The 17987-nt window shown below is 51.2% G+C and overlaps 1 protein-coding gene across 2 annotated transcripts in view; it reads right to left on the bottom strand.

The window, feature by feature from the left end:
• The window catches only part of ATP2C2 (ATPase secretory pathway Ca2+ transporting 2), an 83978-nt gene that overhangs the window by 15065 nt on the left and 50926 nt on the right, over positions 1 to 17987 (bottom strand). For both annotated transcript variants that reach the window (XM_037816096.1, XM_037816097.1), the window contains 8 exons: positions 10993 to 11117; positions 10768 to 10865; positions 9334 to 9435; positions 7806 to 7895; positions 6825 to 6926; positions 3349 to 3505; positions 866 to 1036; positions 15 to 112 (listed from right to left, as the gene is read on the bottom strand). In XM_037816096.1, the coding sequence (XP_037672024.1) occupies positions 15 to 112; positions 866 to 1036; positions 3349 to 3505; positions 6825 to 6926; positions 7806 to 7895; positions 9334 to 9435; positions 10768 to 10865; positions 10993 to 11117 (943 nt within the window). The remainder of the gene's footprint in view (positions 1 to 14; positions 113 to 865; positions 1037 to 3348; positions 3506 to 6824; positions 6927 to 7805; positions 7896 to 9333; positions 9436 to 10767; positions 10866 to 10992; positions 11118 to 17987) is intronic.

Genomic DNA, 17987 nt, shown 5'->3' with positions numbered 1-17987 from the left:
GGGGGGAGCGCTACCTTCCTGATGCGATCAGCCAGCTTGCCCTTCTCCATGCTCTCCACCTCCTCCCCGGACATGGCCGTCAGCTTCCCGTTGCACAGGCCAATGCTCCTTCCTTTAAGGAGAATCAGTTCTGAGGGCTCTTTCCAGGGCCCCTGCCCCACAACCCAACATCAGGGCCTATCTTGGCTGCAGAGAATAACAGTAATAAAACCATAATGGTGCTGTTTACTAAGCACCTACTATGTGCCTGGCCTTTGCTTACATGATCTCAGTTCCATCCATGGAATTAACTTGCAACAACGGCCTCATCATGCCCACTTTAAAGCCACACAGCTGGAAAGTAGATCCATGGTTCTGACTGATTCCAAAGTCTAAGGTCTTTTTACAATGCTAGGCTGCCTCAAGACAGTCAGGGAAAAGCAAGGTGTGACAATTTTCATAGAAGTAATAATTAGAGGAGGAGGAGGAGAGTTGCTAGCCCTCTGCTGATGAAGAGACTGAGGGTCAGAGTAGTTCAATGATTTCTGAAGGGCATACAGCTGGTGGCAGAGGCCGGATTGGAACTGTACATTTGGAATGATGCTGCCTGTGAAGATGAAATGAAATCACAGATGAAAAGCCCCTGGCAGATAGCAAGTAACTGATATACACAAAGTCTTTTCCTATTTTGGAGAACCTGACAACATCTTGGAAACAGAAACACTTTGGAAGGTGAAGAAGCAGTGGTCTGTGTATCTCAGACTCTCTTCTGAGCACTTAGAAGCTGGGCATGTGCACTCCTGATCAGGTTTCATTTGTAGCAACCCCATATTAAAGGACAGGTGGGTCCTTTTCCTCCTCAGCCCCCACCCCTTGCCCCGGTTACCTATCGCCAAGGCCGTCTCCAGAGCATCTCCCGTTATCATTTTCATGGACACTCCCGATTCAGAGAGAACCCGGACCGCTTCCTTCACGCCAGCCCTCGGAGGGTCAATGATTCCGACAAGACCCAGGAACGTCAGCTTGCCCAGCTCGGGCCCAGAAGCCAGAGCCAGCACTGAGGAGAGAACACGACGGTGAGAGGTTTGTCCAGGGCTGATGGCACCAGCCCGACACATCCCAGGCCCTCTTCTGTTCCCGAGGGGCCTGGGCGCCCAGTTCTCCATACCACAGGGGAAAGCAAAGCTCTTCCTGGTGGTTCTCGGGCCTGAGCAGGGTGGTGGGTGACAGCTCACCCCAAAGAGTGAAGAAATGGTGGTACCAACTTGCCCAGCAGAAAATATGACTTTTGTCCCCCCGTGGTATAAACTCCCGACCCCACCCTCAGCAAGAGCGGCCACAAGGAGAACCCGCGAGGGGCCTGACGGGGGCAGCTGCTGATCAGTCTCCTCGTCGTGGGTTTACTCTGCACCCACACACTTTGTCCTCTCCAGCAGACTTGGGGTAGAGCTACCGAAAGTCAAGAAGCATTTATGAAGAGAAACACGGTGGGAAGATTCCGCCCGTTGGCCTGTCTGGGCCGTCAGTCTGTCTCTCTGGCATCAAGCCAGGCTGGCTCTTGGGGGTCGAGTGTTCTAAGAGGGAATGGGGTGAGGACTGAGGGCTTCTGCCCCCTCAGGACACCAGAGGGGTGGCTGTGACCCCGCAGCCCCTCCATCCGGGTTCTGTCAATGCGGGGAGAACAGGGAGCTAACGCCAGCGCCATCCCGCCCCTGCCCCTTTAAATCCTTCAAAAACCATCACAGGCACCTAGGATCCCTGCAGCCCCAAGGACCCTAGTGTACTCCTACTGTATGATTTTCCTTACCATTGGCATGGGGTCGGGCAGCCTTCTCTGGGAGAGTCACCTTAAAGCCCAAAATGCTCTAAAGGCTCTAGCAGGTATGTGTGTGTGTGTGTGGGGGGGGTGGTTTGTAGGACTTTGGGTACCTCTCTGTGCCTGGCACATAGTAGGACTTGATTTCTACCCACAGGTTGACTCAATCCCAGCACCTGCTTGTGGCCTTGCAAAGACGCAACACCTGTTACCAGGGTGGACTGCTCTGGGCCTCAGATGGGAGATGGGGCCATGGACAACTACGAGAGGCCTTGTGCAGCCGAGTGTGGTGGCAGCAGGAAATCTTGCCCCGTCTCACGACTGACCGACCCCCACTATGTTCTCCTTCGGGGGCTGACATGAGTCCAATTGGGAGGTTGATACTTTGCATCAGATGGATCTGGGTTTAAGCGCCAGCCCCTTACATTGGCTCTGCTGCACTGGCTGGGTGACCAGGGCCCAGCTCCTTTGCCTCTCGGGGCCTGGCTGTGGCTCTATGGGGACTCAGCGAGTGGTCTCAGCCGGGCAGTCTGGCACCCAGCGCATGCCAGGGCCCGAGCACCATGAATGCTGGGAGCGGCAATGGACTTAGAGGGCTGGTGGCCGGGCCAGCCGGAAGGTAAGCAAAAGGCAGAAGTTTCACTAAGTTGTCCAGTCTTAAGGGAGTTGGTTTTGGTGATAGGAGACGAGCAATGTAACATAAACATGCCACTTGTTGATTTTATAGCTTTTCCACATTAACTGTAATACTAAGAGTAGCAGCTCCCGTGGGGGCAGATTCCCTTCTAAGTCTCCAAGGACTCAGCCGATGCCACCCCATGAAGAACTGCGACCACGCCTTCCTTTTGCAGGTGGGGAAACTGAGTCACGCCATTTATCTGAGGGGCTATTGTAGACCTGGTGCTGCACCAACTATTTTAGGGGACAGAGATGCTCTGGGGCCACACCCTCCTCCCAGGAAGGCCTGACAGCGGGTTCCCCGACTCATCGCTAAGTTCTGCCCCAGGAAGCTCTAACAGCCTTGCCCTGCTCCTGCCAGCAAGCTTAGGCACAATTTAGACTTTCCATTCCCTGAAGGGGAAAACAAGGCAATTCAAGGCAATGCAGCCAGCCGACCCCACTCATTTTCCCTTGAGGGTGTGCAAGTGTCCTGCAGTGTCTTTAAATGGTCTCTTGGAACATGGGCAGGTGACAAATGACACAATGGGAAACAGTTTTCTGGCTCAGCCCATCAGGCGTGGTCTCTGGTGCAGAAAACTGGAATCAGCGAGGGCTGGTGCATCTTCCCTGATTTCAGGGGCTCTCGGTATTCCTGACGAGGGCCTGAGAAGACTCTTCGGGAAAATCATCGTCTGCCAGGTGTCCCGTCCACCCCGTGGCCCCCACCCCTGGGCTAACAGCTGTCAGCAAGGGGCTGGGTGGGCTCTGGGTCAGCTAGACTCTCACCCCATCAGGCTGCTGTGCCCGCCCTGACTGCCCACCTCCTGGACCAGCCCTGGACCGGGGAACGGGACAGGGAAACCCGAAGCCGGGGCTGGGGCCATGGCACTGACCCCGCAGGCCAAGCGAGCCCATGCTCCTCTCTTCCTGCAGGCAGAGCGATTTCTGCTGGGGCGTCAGCGGCAGGGGGATGCCCCCGTGGTTGTACATGGTGCAGTAACGGATGACTTCCTCAAACGCCCCCTTCATGAAGTAGATGTCCTCTTGCTCCTTGAAAAAGACAAAAGGAAAAGAAATCCTTGGTCACAGGTGCTTTGGTTCCCAGGGAGCGGCCGCCTCGTTCTGCACAAGGAAACCAAGTCCTGGTGGAGTTATGTACGAGCTGAGACATCAGGAGTCCGGCGCTTGTGGACACAGGATGGGCACGAGGAGCTTGGCAAGCCCATGTGTTGGAAAACTACGTGGCCCCTGAGGGGACAGGGGCTGACCTTTGCCTGGCAGCCCCACTCTACACGACGTGCCCTCAGGGCAGCCCGCACTGCCCATTCCTTGGATTTATCCCAGCAGTGTTGCAGGGTTAGGTGCGTGAGTGCTAATGTCTCCTGGGTTAACAGTCGCCCCCAAGGGCAGGCGTCCCGGGCCCTGTGTTCACCCTTCCCATCCCGGACTGGTGGGGGCCGGGCTCTCCCCCAGACTGTAAGCTCCATGCAGGCAGGTGCTGGGTCCGCACGGTGCCCGGAGGGGGCTCAGTGAGAGCGCAGCGAAGGAGAGAGTGAGTTTACATGAATGACCTGGGAGAGGCACCTAAGGCCTAATTTTAGGGGAAAAAAGCAAGTTACAAACACCGTATACAGCATGATTTTGTTTTGAAAACCACCATCCCATGCATGGCTGTGGGCACATTTAGAATCTGGAACATTCTACCCCAGACTGTGAAGGACAATGACCTCGGATGAGGGGCGAGTGCAGAGAGAAGAGGGGCTGGATTATAAGGAGCTTTCATTTTATAATTACAAGTTTTTAAACAGACTCATATTTCTATACATTTTCAATGAGAATATACTGCTACTGCCTTCAGAGGAAAAATGAAATGATTAAAAAGTCCTTATAAAAATCCACCAACCCTTTCAAGTGCCCTTAAGGTACAAGCTCGCCCCCTCCCGGAAAGGGCCTGGTGTGAGACGGCCGAGCCACCGTGGCCCTGAGTGGAAGAGAGGTCTCTGCAGAGCAGACGTGGTAGGTTCCAGAAAGAGCGGAAGAGAGGAGGAAGTTTAGAGATAAAGGGGAAAGCAACAAAACCTCTTATTGTTATGATACTTTTTTTTCATTGTAGAAAATCTGAAAAACCATAGAAAATTTAAAAAAAAGGAAAAGGAGAAAACACCCGCTGTAATCTCCGCTCAGGGATAACCAGGAATGGTTTGGTTGGGTTCCTCTAGTCATCTGGAGCACACGTGTGTGTGTAAGTGTGAGCTCACCGTGCACACTGTGATGGTCCCTGGGATTTGTCTCTCAGTTCCACTTTTGGGACCGAAGGATTTGCTCCCCCAGTTGCTGTGCGTGAGCATCACCAGAAGACGGGCCTTGGCCGCTCAACCTGCCCCTCTGCTTCAGAACCTACTTCCCCAGTCCCTGGGGATCCTTTTGCATCATTATTTTTGGATTCTGTATCCCCACAGTGGGATATTTTGCATGCTACCTTTTTTATTGCTACCGTCAGCTGTACTGCAAGGAATTTCTGTACTGCAGAAATTTGTATGCAGCCCTGGTTATTTCCTTAGTATATGAAATGAAAAGAAAAGTTGCTGAGCCAAAAAGGTATGCCTGCTTTTGAAAGTCTTTAAGAGGCAGCCTTTTAACTTCACTCCTAATACCTGAAATATGGGGGTTTCCTTGCCTCAGGCTGGGTAAGAAGGTTAGAACCCATCCACCCTGAACCTGCAGGAGATGACAGTTTTCCCACCTAATTTAGAGGCTGAGGGATCTTGGGTGTCCAGAAGGGCTAAACTGTTTGTCACCCGGGCTCGGAGGTTTTCTTGGCTGGATTAGTAATGAGAGTGAATTTGGAAGCTGGTGACAGTGGATCTGTTGTCCGATATTTACCAGGCAGTCAGCATCTTGAGGAATCAGAGGGCCTCGCCCTGTTATTTGAGAAACCCAGGCAGTGTCCTTCCGTGCACAAGCTGGCCCAGCAAGGACGCGGGGCTGCCCTGGAACAACGTGAATGAAGTCCCCCTCACTGCCCAGGGCACCGCTTGTCCTGCCTAAAATCTCTCACTCACTGGCACAACCACACCTGTGCTCAGCTGCTAAATACCTGCATCCAGTGCCTGTTCCAAGGCTGCTGGAATGTCCAGGCGCGGTTAAGACACAGGAGGTGCTCCAGAGCCTCGGAGCCATGAAGCTGGCTGTGCTGGTTTGGATATATTATGTCCCCCACAAAAAAGCCATGTTCTTTAATGCAATCTTGTGGGGGCAGATTTATTAGTCTTCTGATTAGGGTGGACTTTTGATTGAATATTTCCATGGAGAAGTGACTCACCCAACTGTGGTTGATACTTTTGATTAGATTATTTCCATGGAGGTGTGGCCCCGCCCATATAGGGTGGGTCTTGATTAGTTCACTGGAGTATTTAAGAGAGAAGCTAAGAGCCGACACAGACCCAGATGCTTGCTGATGTTTGGAGATGTTTGGAGATGTTAAGCTAAAAGATGAAGCCCAGAGTTTGCCCCAGAGAAGCTAAGAGAAGACTCTCAGATACTCAGAGAAGAAGCCACTGGAATCAGAAGCTGAAAGCAAAGCAGATGGGGAGGAAAGGACCAGCAGACGCCAGCTACCTGCCTTTCCAGCTGACAGAGGTGTTCTGGACACCATTGGCCTTACTTCAGTGAAGGTATCCTCTTGTTGATGCCTTAGTTTGAACAATTGTATGACCTTAGGACTCCAAATTTGTAACTTAACAAATACCCTTTATAAAAGCCAGTCAACTTCTGGTATTTTGCATAATGGCAGCTCTAGCAAACCGGAACACTGGCGCAGATCTCTGCACCCCTTCCTCAGCCTTACTTTGCATTTTTTTCCTCCATTTATTTCCTCACGTGTCAAACAGTACTTGCCTGGCAAGGGTTTGTGGTGATTAAACGAGCTAATGTGCAAAAACAACTCAGCACACAGATGTGAAGAAAGAAATCACAAGTTAGCTATCAGCAGGGGTGTGTTAGTAATTACCCAATAATTACATTATAGGCCAGGGGACCTCACCTTGAGCTGCATCAGAATCTCCTGCAAACAGACTGCTGGGCCCATCCCCAGAGTTTCTGATTCATCAGTCTGGGGTCAGGCCTGAGAATGTGCATTTCTAACAAATTCCCAGATGTTGCCTTTGCCGCTGATCCAGGGACCCCACTTTGAGAACCAGTATTTTAGGTGAAAAGCTCAGAGGAGGACCCAAGATAATCACAGGTTTAATTGCTATAAACTGTAATTTCAGGGAATCTCTAGGAACTTGAAATGCTCCTCCTGGATGTGTGAATGTTTTGCTTTGTTTTTCACAGGGTGAGAAGGGGCCGGCAGGCACGGCAAGCTCACCTCGTTCTTCGGGCTGCATTTTACTGCCATCCACTTCTGCTCTGAGCTGAATGGAATCTCTTGTTTTCTTACGTATGAATCTTTAATGTCACTCAAGTCCATCTAGGATAAGAAAACCAGAGGTTTTGAATGAGTCACCTGAAGCCAATCTCTACGCAAAGCTCAACCAACTTAAATTATTCATTATTCAAGCCATCTGGGGCAGATGAGAAATCCAAGCTTTTAGCGCCCAGAGAAAGGCCATGTGCTTTCAAGGGGCAACTCTGGTCATGACGGGGCAGAGCCAGTGGGCTGCAGAGGAGGGGACCGAGCTGGGCTGGCCGTGACATGGGGCACTTGTGCCCACCTGCTCTTAATCTCTGCCTACCTCACTGCTCCTTTCTCATCTTCCTTTGCCCCAGTTTTCTCTGCCTCTTCCTCTCTCACCTGCATTCCTGTCCAATTTTTACTGCTTCTTCTTCCTGTAATCCATCTTATGCACCCACCTGTCCCATGCACTGAGCCTGACGGCACACGCAGCAGCCCACGGGCTCACCCCTCCCTCGTCGTGCACCCCGTCTCCCCTGCCCAGCACAGAGCTCGGCGCCTAACTGCTGACCCCAATGCACTAAAGGAATGAGACCCTCTCGGATGGGGCCTCAGCAGAGTGAGAACTGTGCTGCGTCCAGTGGTGAGTCTTGTCCCTCTGTCTGTCCTCTCAGCACCAGCACTGCCTGGGATCTGCTCCATGGGGTGCTCCGAGGATCTTGATGGAGCCATGTAGCAGCACTGGAGATCTGCAGCACTTCCGGAAGCCCCCCAGAGTCTCAGTGCCCACCCCCCCATAGTCAGCACCCACGGCCCCCAGGCGGTTTGGGGCCATTTTCCCATCATCTTTAAACTCCCCCATTCCTCATTAGCGCACACAGGAGGCTGAGTTCTGCCGGGTAATCCAGCACAGTGTGAAAGGATTCCCCATTCAGACCCCCAAAGACCACCTACCTTCATCGCAAGGGCGATCAAAGCCCCTTCCGTGGGCTGACCCAGCACGGTGTTTTTTCTGATCACTGCGTTGTTGGCCACACAGCCTGCCTGAAAGGAGAGGGTTTCCGAACGTCGTCAGTGTGCAGGGCCGGCACTCCTCAGGGAAAGAGTCAGACCCTGAAGACTTAATCCATCTTGGAGCTGGGGACAAGACCAAACTCTTCCAAATGAATCGGGAGTTACTGTTCGTCCAGATGAGGACGGGAGATACTGAACGTGCTATAAGTGGGTTGCCACAGAGCCCTTTCTGGGCCGACTTGGGGTAGGAGTGTGGGGTGAAGGGCACTGAGTGCTAATGGATACGGGCTTTGTTTGGGGCTGATGAACATGTTCTAGGGGTAGATAGTGGTGATACTGCACAACCTTGTGGTTATGTTAAAACCCCCTGAGTTGTGCACTTTAGCAGTCAGCCCTCATATTCATGGATTCCACATCTGGAGCATATTCCTGGTCATTTGCGAAATACCCATCTTCCCACAGGTCTGGTCCCAACCCAGGGGGGAGCAAGGGCAATGCTTTGCCTTCTAGTTTACACTCTCAAACAGCAAGCCATGTTCAAACGTCACTCTAAGACTTTCTGAAGGCAAAGACAGTGTTTCTAGACGAGATTCAATGGGGACCGTCTCTAAAAGGCTGTGAAACAACTTCCTAGGGAATCACTGCTCACACTGCAAAGAGGAAGCAAATATACAAGAAGTCTTTAAACAGCAACACACACAGAACAAGCTACGTGTTCACTGGCTGAGGACATGCGGCCAGGGGCTCGCAGGTATTGAACCTGCATCTTCCCTGCGACAACAGGTCCGTATTCCCTAACTCAGTTTCCCATTGACTTGAGAAACCACGGCTACCCCGAAAAACAAGAATCGCCTGTGTGTCTCAATTAAAAATAATGACAATTTTAAAAAAAGATGACCAGAAACAAACGAGAGAGTGTGGTGGGAACCCCAGCTTCCCTCCCTCTCTCACTGGTGATCTTGGCACCCACGTCACTCCTGAGCGCAGAACAGGTAACAGGACCCGCCTTGGACATTTGCCGTGTGGTCAGCTGGGGGCCTGGAGCCGGGGTCTCGCGCCCAGGGGGTGCTCACTAAACACTACAGAGGGAGAAGGTTTGCCTCGGGCTTGGCAGAGGAGAGAGGAGTGTGTGTAAAAGGATGAGTACCGGAAATATTAAAAGTCGTAATGACAATCAGGAGCACCTATCAAAGGTTGTTCCCCACACCCACTGAGCGCCCACTCTTGGTGTCCCTCGGTTTGACCTTTCCAACGGGCAGTGACGAGCACGTGAAGAGCCCAGCTCTTCTCTCACCTCCGCTGTTTTCCATGGGTCCCGTTGTCCTTCTCACACTGGGATGGCTTAATTCCCAGAGTGGCCCAATTGTTTCCAGGAATGAGGGGCTCTAACTGCTGTTTCTCTTTCCAGGGATTGCCCCCATAGGCCCCGAGTTACAAGCACACACCCCCATTGGTGCTGGATACTCACCTCCACTAGCTTTCCCACAGAGACATTGGAAAACTCCTTAATCACCTCCTTTGATGGTAAAAGGCACACGCTCCCTTTGCCGTTGTACCCAACTCCACTGACCTGCAGGCAAAGCAGCCGGAAGGCCGTCACCAGAGGCAGCAGGGCACCAGCCAGAGAGATGGTCCCCCCGTTCACCCCTAGTCCCTCTCTGGGGGATCCTTCCAAGGAGATGACCCTAAACACAGACCAGGCTTCAAGCACAAAGCTGTTCCCAGGAGGATTATTCATCAATTAGAACTTCTCACTGACTAGCAAAACCACATGTTAGTAACTTGCAATAAATTCACTTAATGGAACATTCTGCAACAAGTAAAATTATGGTTAAGGAAACTAAGTAATAGCCTTGAAGAGTGTTTATGCTCTATTACACGGGTCAGCAAATTTTTTCTTACAGAGAAAGAATAGTGCATTGAATCGTAGCCCCAAAAGATATGCCCAAATCCTAATCCCTGAGGCCCGGGCAGGGACCTTATGTAGAAAAAGAGACTTTGCAGATATAATTTACTTAAGGATCTTGAGATGAGATCATCCTGGATTATCCAAAAGGCAGGTGTCCTTATGAGAGAAAGGCAGAGGGAGATTTGGGATTCGGAGAGGGAGGTGGCAGACACTGAAGATGGAGGCAGAGACGCGAGCGAGGCCGCGACAAGCCACGGGATACCTGGGGCCACCAGGAGCTGAAGAGGTCAGGAGGGATTGTCCCTCAGAGGCTCCAGGAGGAACCAGTCCCGTGGACAACTTGATTTCAGATTCTCGCCTCCAGAACGGCAAGAGAATAAATCTCTGTTGTTTTAAGCCACCAAGTCTGTGTGGTTATTTCTTACAGCCGCCCTAGGAGAGGAATATACAGCCAATATTTTGGGCTTTGGGGGCCGTACAGTCTCTGTCACAACTACTCAACTCGACCACTGTGGTGGGAAAGCAACCACCCACGGTACATGCACGAATGGGCCTGGCTGTGTGCAAACACGTTATTTTCCAAAACAGGTGTTCCAAGTCATAATTTGCCAACTCCCGCTCTAGAAAGTTTTGTGAAACAAAATACAAAGTCTCCCGTTCAGGGAGCTTGCAGCTGTGCCAAATGCAGGGGAGAGAGACTGAAAAAGCATGAATGGATAATCACGGTCAGCGAATTATGTGAAGTTATGTGTAACCGTTTTCTAGCTCTTAAGTTCTGTAAAGTGCTTATGGTACGTTTATGATGTTAAAATAAAGGACGCTAAGCTTAAATCAGTCGACTCCTTGTTATTTTGCAGGAGAGAGAGAATACATTAACCCAAATCTATTTCTTCCTTTTTGCTTTCTAGAAGCCTCCGTGTGTTTTCTCCAGGAAGGGAAGGATCTGGCAGAGTACACCTTGGTCTCAGACCCTGTAAACTCCGCGGGACTCACCTCGGCGTGGAGCCCATCAGACGTCACGAGCTGGGTCACAGTCATCTCGTTGGCTGTCAGCGTCCCCGTCTTATCAGAGCAGATGACATTGCAGCAACCTGGTACCATCAAATACATCAGAGTCGTCATCACCTACTGCAAGGCTCATGGGACACCCGGGTTAACATGACACCCAAACCCCGTTCGGTCTGACTGTAGGAATCCAGACCAGCTGGGATCCCTCACCTAATGTCTCCACGATCGGTAGCTTCTTCACGATGACCCTCTTTTTGGCCATCCGGAGCACTCCCAGGACCAGCGTAACCATGACGACGATGGGCAGGCCCTCTGGAATGGCGGCCACGGCCAGGCTGGGGGGAGAGGTCAGAGGGTGAACCCCAACTGGGCTGGCAAGTTTTAGTCTCATGGAGTTTGTCTTTGGTGTCCCCAGTGACCCCGTCCTGTTCTCTTTCCCAGTTCCATGATGCACCTGCCTCGTTCTTGGGCATCCATTTCTCTAAGCACTGCTGCCAAAAGCCTGTTCTCGGGACGGGACCTCACATGACAGCAGGCATCCACATCTTCTGGTGTCGGTAATTTTGCCTCTTTTCTTGCTTTTGCATTTAAATAATTCTCATTTATTAGAGAGAAAAATCATTAGGCCTTATGAAAGGAATCAGTGAGGGTGGACTTTTCCAATGAATTCTGCCCTTCACTGGGCTGGTGGCTTAGATGCTTTTTAGGAGGAGGCCAGTCGGGGAAGGTGGGGTGCTCAGCTACGCCTCTGCCTACCTGGGAGATGTTCTGGGGTGCCTCCCCCCCCATAGCCATGGTTAGAGCGGGGCTGACTCAGGCTCAGCCAGGGGGATTCTCTCTCTCGGGAGTTTGAGCTGGGGCCGAGGCACAGCTGGAGGCCTCCGTCTGAGGGCTGGTCTGTCCGTCACACGGTGGAGATCCGGAAGGGACTCTCTCACTCAATTTTGGCCATAGCTCCAGAACATCGGGGCCAACTAACCCCGTGTTCCTGAGCAGGCCTGGCAGCAGTGGAGAGCTGGTTTATGACCGTCCACTGACCTCAGGTCAACAGGGGAGGCCGAAGTGATGAGGGGTGGATTGGAGACGAGTGGGAGGGTGTTTCCTTGACAGTGGTGATGGAGCGTCTCCACCCCCACACCCTAGCATGGCTCACCACCAGCCCAGTGAGGGGGGCTTTAGGGGGCCACTTGGGAAGCTTTGTGGGGCCCCCCGGATAAGAGGATGGTGTCTGACTTCCCCGTGGAATCTCAGGGCAAGCACCCGCGGAAGCAGGTGGGGGCTGTGGCTGGGGCGAGTGGGGGCGCGTGTCCACGCATCAGATGAAGTCCACCAGGATGGGGGCAGTGCAGGCAGCCTCAGCCACGTGCAGGGACTCTGTTCAAGAGGGTCCCCTGGGGGGTAAGGGACCCTAGGACAGCTGAGTGGAGGAGGCCACCAAGAACCAGGTCCCAGGGGGGGCACCATAAGAGGCCAGCCTGAGATAGTGGGGTGCACTTTGCCAAGGGGGCTGCAGGTGAGAATGGGGGAGGGAGCGCCAAGAACCAATGGCCACTCCCTGGAGGTGGCCAGTCATAAACACGCTGTCTCCATGGCACCGGCACAGGCCACGGGGTCTTGTCTGCCCCCTTCCCTTTCCGTCCTTCCCCAGCTCCCCACTTCATCCCACGGCTTAACAACAGGTCATCTGCCTGAACTTCCAGATCCAGCTGCCAGTCAGTAAGAAACACCAGGGACAGGGCAACACGGCAAATGGCACCACAGTCTCAATCAGCAAAAGCTCCAATATGAGAAAAACAACCCATCTTGTCAACAATTTAATTGCTAAGAAAAACAAAAAATGAGGAAGGGGAAAAACAGACCAAGAGAGCCTTAGGAGACCTCAGCCAAATGCAATGTCTGATCTTGTTTGACCCAAACCAAACAGATCAACTGTGAAAACATGGAGCATCAGGGCAGTGCGAGGGCTGACTGAATACTGACCACGTTAAGGGGCTGTTGAATTATTTCAGGTGAGATAACGGTACTTGTGTATGCTTTCTGAATAACCGTAATCCTGTAGATACATACTGAAGCGTTACAGATGAAGCGGTAGAGCAGTCTATGCCTGGGATCTGCTTCAAAGTAATGGGGGTGGGGATACACTACAACTGAGTTGCTAATTGTTGGAGCCAGGTGAGGGATGTAGGGATGCTCACGTCACAGTCTCTCCACCTTCTTATATGCTGACAAGTTTCCTTTCAAAAAATTCAAAGCAACATTTTGAAACCATAACAACCCAAATGGCCATACGGTGGAGTACTATGCAGCCAGCAAAAGAGACAGGCTACAGCATGGATGAACCTGGAAAACATTATGCTAAATGAAAGAAGCCAGACACAAAAGGCCACACTTTGTTATGATTCCATTTATATGAAACGTCCAGAACAGGCAAATCTACAGAGACAGAAAGTGGATACAGGGGATGGGGATGGAGGTTGGGGGGCAGGTAATAGCCAAAGGATATGGGTTTTTTTTTTCAGGTGATGAAATATGGTCTATGATTGACTACGATAATGGCTGCAAATATCTGTGAATATAAGAAAAAACACTGAATCGTCCACTTTAAATGAGTGAATTGAATGTTATGTGGATTATATCTCAATACAGCTGCTGAAAGAAAGGAAGGAAGGAAGGAAGGAAGGAAGGGAAAAAGAAAGAAACCAACCCATCAAGGAGAGAGGTTGGCCAGTCCCTCCCACCATGTCCCCCCCTGGGGCCACCCATGCTAAAGGTGTGAGTCACTACAACTGAAATGAAGTTTCAAGGATTTGCATTACATGGAACTACCCATTACAACTTCTAGAAATAGACTATTTTGAGGATTAGACATCACCAAGGGACTTTCTGCTAGCTGAGAATGACCAGCAGAGTCACGGGAAAAGGGGGCTGATAGCTCCCACCCCCCCCCCGGAGCCCACTCACAGCCCCACCTGGAGCCCCTGGCAGCCACCGGGTGGGCCTAGGAGAAGCTCCCCGAGATGCACCTGACAGACCAGGGCTCGCCCGTTCCAGGCTCCCGGGACCCAACCTCTTAGGAAACAAGTGGAGGGGGCCAGTGGGAGCAACGGAAAGTGGGGAAGATCCCGTCTCCCAGGCTCTTCCCGAAGCAAGCAGCTGCTTCTGAACTGCCTGGGACGACAGCTGTGCGGGCCCAGTGTTGCCAGATCTTCCAACATTTCCAAGAGAAACTAGAAACCCAGTTTCTTTTTAATGCAAAAATTCCAATTTTTTAAAAAACACTGCAGTTCAAACAAAACGTACATTCTGGCTGAATCAGGCCCACAGGTGGCCAGTTTTCACCCAGCACTGGAACGTCCAGCAGAGGGCCGTGGTATTCAGTAAACATTTGCAAATGAACAAACATGAATGGGTGAAGAGAGGGCAGTGTCTACAGCGGCACTGAGCTAGCACTGCCAGGGAGTGGGCTGGTTAAGCAAACAAAACTATGGCCGGTGAATAGTACAATCATAGTAACATTCTCTCATGGATTATAACAAAGGCGCCACCCTAGTGCAAAATGTCAACATTCTGTATTTTCTGCATGATTTTCCTGTAAACCTACAACTTCCCTAAAAAAAAAGGGTAGAAAAAAAAAAAGCAAGAAAAGAAAATCACCGTCCAAACACATAGTGGTCTCTGATCACATCACATAGAAGCAGCAGTCCAATTTTAGAGAATTCAAGGTGCGAGAGAGAATGTGCGTCTTAGAATCAAAGGCACACAGTGCGTGAACGGTGGCCTTTCGCCCCAGAGACAATGGAACCTTCAGGGATGAGTTATATAAGCCAAGATCACTGAACTGGGTCAAGGGGTTTTGCCCAGTTCCCATGGCGACAGCCAGAAGGCTTCCTGGACGTTATGGCGCAGGCTGACAAGAGCAGCTAGGCAAACATTTGCAGAGGGTTACTGAGGGGATAGTTCTTAGGCGGCGTGGGAAGGGCATTTCCACTGTACCTGGATATCTTCAGCATCATAAAAAAATTAAGTCGCAAACCAATAAAGATTCAGACGGGCCAGGAGTGGCGGCACTTTGAATCAGCCTGAGTGACATCTCAAAGCCCCAGGGATTAGGATCAAGTTGTTTTAAAGAACGACTCCCCTGGTTTATTTATCTGGAACATTTCTTCTTCACTGGCTGTTCTGTCTTTTGTATCTTGGGACTCAGTGGTTTCCGTGACTTTAAACTGCTGCTAAATAGTGAAAGATCTCACCTTCTTAAGTCACAGGGAAGGGAACAGTGAATTTCTCTCCATCGACAGCTTACTATAAATCAAGTGGGATGAACGAGAACATGAACACATGAGATTTTTTTGTATTTATCTTGGAAATATCTGTCCTTTGGGCTCATAGAACTTTTGTGGTGCATAACATGGGAATGAAACGCATCATTAATTGGAGGTTTCCAAGCATCGTGGCTTCTGAGAGCGCTGCTTCTCCTGGGAGCCGCCCCGATGGTCAGCCTTCCTCCCTCCAGGACCCCTGCCCCTGAGGACTCGGTCACTGCAGACCTCCATCCAGGTGCCTCGGCTCCCCTCCCCGGCCCTGCCTCTTGCTGGAGCCCAAGGGGGTAATTCTAGCCATCGCCTCGCACACCGAGTGTGGTTCCTGGGTTGGGAGCATCAGCACTCCCTGGCGCTGTCTAGAAATGCAGAGTCTCAGGCACTTGCTCTAGATGAACTGAATCAGAAACTGTACAGACGGAGGGGCGAGAAGTCCAGGTCTAATGAGCTCTCCTGGGGATCCTACCAGCGGCAAAGCCTGAGCAGCCCTGCCCTGCAGTTACCCGGATGCCCTTCTGTCACCTCAAACTCTGGGGATCCACAGCCCCTCCCATCTGTGTTCCACCCCCATCCCGTACGGACGTCCCTGCCGGAGCCGGAATCCGCACCCCCACCTCCTGTAGCCTCAGGATCAAGGACGGCCAGCCCTTGCCATCTCTCTGCTCCAAAAGAACAGTAGTGACGGCCTGCTGCGGTGTGTTGAGAAGGATTCTGATGACAGAAAAAGGGCCCTCTAGCTTCCCTGTGACCTGGCCCCTAACTCGCTCTGCCTTCTCCTTCTGGGCCACTCCCAGCCGCTCCCGGAGCACCTGCCACAGCCTCCCACTGGCGCTCCCCGGCCACGCCACGCGCGTCCCCACCCCAGGCCGCTCCCCAGCCCCAAACACCCTCCCTGCTTCTTTCTTAGCCCCTCTCCTTTCAGCTCCTCAGGGACCCTCCCCATCCACCTTTGCAAGGCAGGTCCCCTCCCACCTCCCTGGTACCCGCTGTGGCAGCTGTTTCCTCCGTAGCACTGATTATCAACTCGGATTATTTCACCTGTGGTTTTGTTTTTTTTTTGTTGTTAAACTTTTATTGTAGCAGTGAGTATAAGTTTCAATCATCTCACTTACTTTCATTTAGATGTTTTACACTTTTCCCACCAGCCTAAATACTCCATGAGGGCAGAAAGCCGATCCACCTCTATCAGCATTGGGCTGGTCCTCAATCAGTATTTGCGAAGCAAATAAACGAACCAAATACCCATGTTTGCCAAGGTTTTGGAGCTGGAGAGCAGGACTTGGATCAGGCTGAGGTGGCCTAGGGTCAGTCTCTTCCACTCCCTGACTCTGTAGTCCTGGGCGGTTGTTTTAGCCTAAACCTCATGTCCTCGCTGTCACATGGGGACCAGTCTCACTGCGTGGGGTTGTGCAAGCATTTAATGAAGTCCCATGTTGCATCTCCGCATCAGCATCCCCCTGGCTATTTCAATTCAATTCAGTTCTGGAAGATTTAAGACCTACGTCACCGCACTGTCTCCCCTTGTGTCACAGTCCCAGCAGCTCTGACATGCACGTGGATGGTCCTTTCTGCTCCCAGGCTCACTTTAGTTCCTTGCCCTCTTCTCCTCCACTGAACCTGTCTTCCACCTACCGTGGCAGCCCACCACGCTGACACAGCCAAGCCCTCATCATCATGTGAGCCACAGCCCCTTGGGGGTCCCCATCACAAGCAGCCTGCACCCTCTCATCACTCCTGTCTTCCCAGCTCTTCCCCACCAGCCTCCACTTCCAGAGTCCCTTTAACCTCCGGGAAGGTGGGCACCACAGCCAGCTTGAACAAGCCGTGCCTGACACCGACTCACGGGCATGAAAGAGAGTCAGTGAAAACAGCACAATAGCTAGTGTCATCGACATTAGACCAACACAGAACAACAGAGACCCGTCCCAAGCTCCAGGGAGAAAGTCTCCTTTTCCTTTTCCCTCCTTCCCAGCACGTAGCTCAGGATATAAGTTCAGGAAACCCCAGTCAACTTGAGACCAGGACCCTCTTTTCACAATCAAAAGAACATCTTGGTGTCCATTTTCTAGAGCGTAAAAAGCCCTTGCTCTCAGACCCCTGGCAAAATAAAATGATGGACCCAGTGTGCTTTCAGGAAACAAGGCCTGAACTCCAGCACGATGGTTCTGTTAGGAACTTTAAAAGACGGCCTTGTTTTCATGGTTCTAAAGAGTCTGGGGAAAAGCCCAATCCCTGGCTTGATCCATTTATCTTTTAGAGATTATTGTAAGGCTGAAACCTAAAGACAAATAAATAGTAGTGGAGCTTTTCTTTATACATTGTATACTGTCTTTTTATGGTTTTCTGACATAGTTTGAATGTCTGTGTGGCTTATTGTTAAAGGGGGCAGGGGTGGGGTTTATTTTTGAACTTAAAATCAGTCTGAGTTGGGGTCTCCCAAATGTCTGTCATTTGTTTTTTGCTTTTATGATTTGTCACCTGTGTACATTCTACATTCTAATCATATATTATTCTTTAAACCACCTCCTCTTTGTTGATATGAAGCTTTTTGCCCATGCTCCCAGTATTTGGCATTAATGAGATTCTGTTTGTGAAGCTCACCGAATGATAAAATGTCTAAAATCACGTAGCCTTTTCCCATTTCCATTCATCCAAACGACAGTTATTGCACATTCTTGTAACAGGACGTCCCCAGCACACGTATTGGCCCATGGGTTCATTTTACAGGCCTGCCTCCCAAATCTGCAGATGGTGCAGTGGAATTGGAAAAAACAAAGCTTTTGGAATTTTAAAAGACCAATATTTGAATCTGTTTTATTACTAATGCCTGGGAGCTCTGAACGCTTAAGTCCACCCAGGTGCTCCTCACCCAATCTTGGCAGAAGA

Source organism: Choloepus didactylus, chromosome 22, assembly GCF_015220235.1.
Source record: "Choloepus didactylus isolate mChoDid1 chromosome 22, mChoDid1.pri, whole genome shotgun sequence".
Classification (NCBI taxonomy): domain Eukaryota; kingdom Metazoa; phylum Chordata; class Mammalia; order Pilosa; family Megalonychidae; genus Choloepus; species Choloepus didactylus.
The sequence above is the reverse complement of the archived record's forward strand: the minus strand, read 5'-3'. Positions and strand labels throughout refer to the sequence as shown.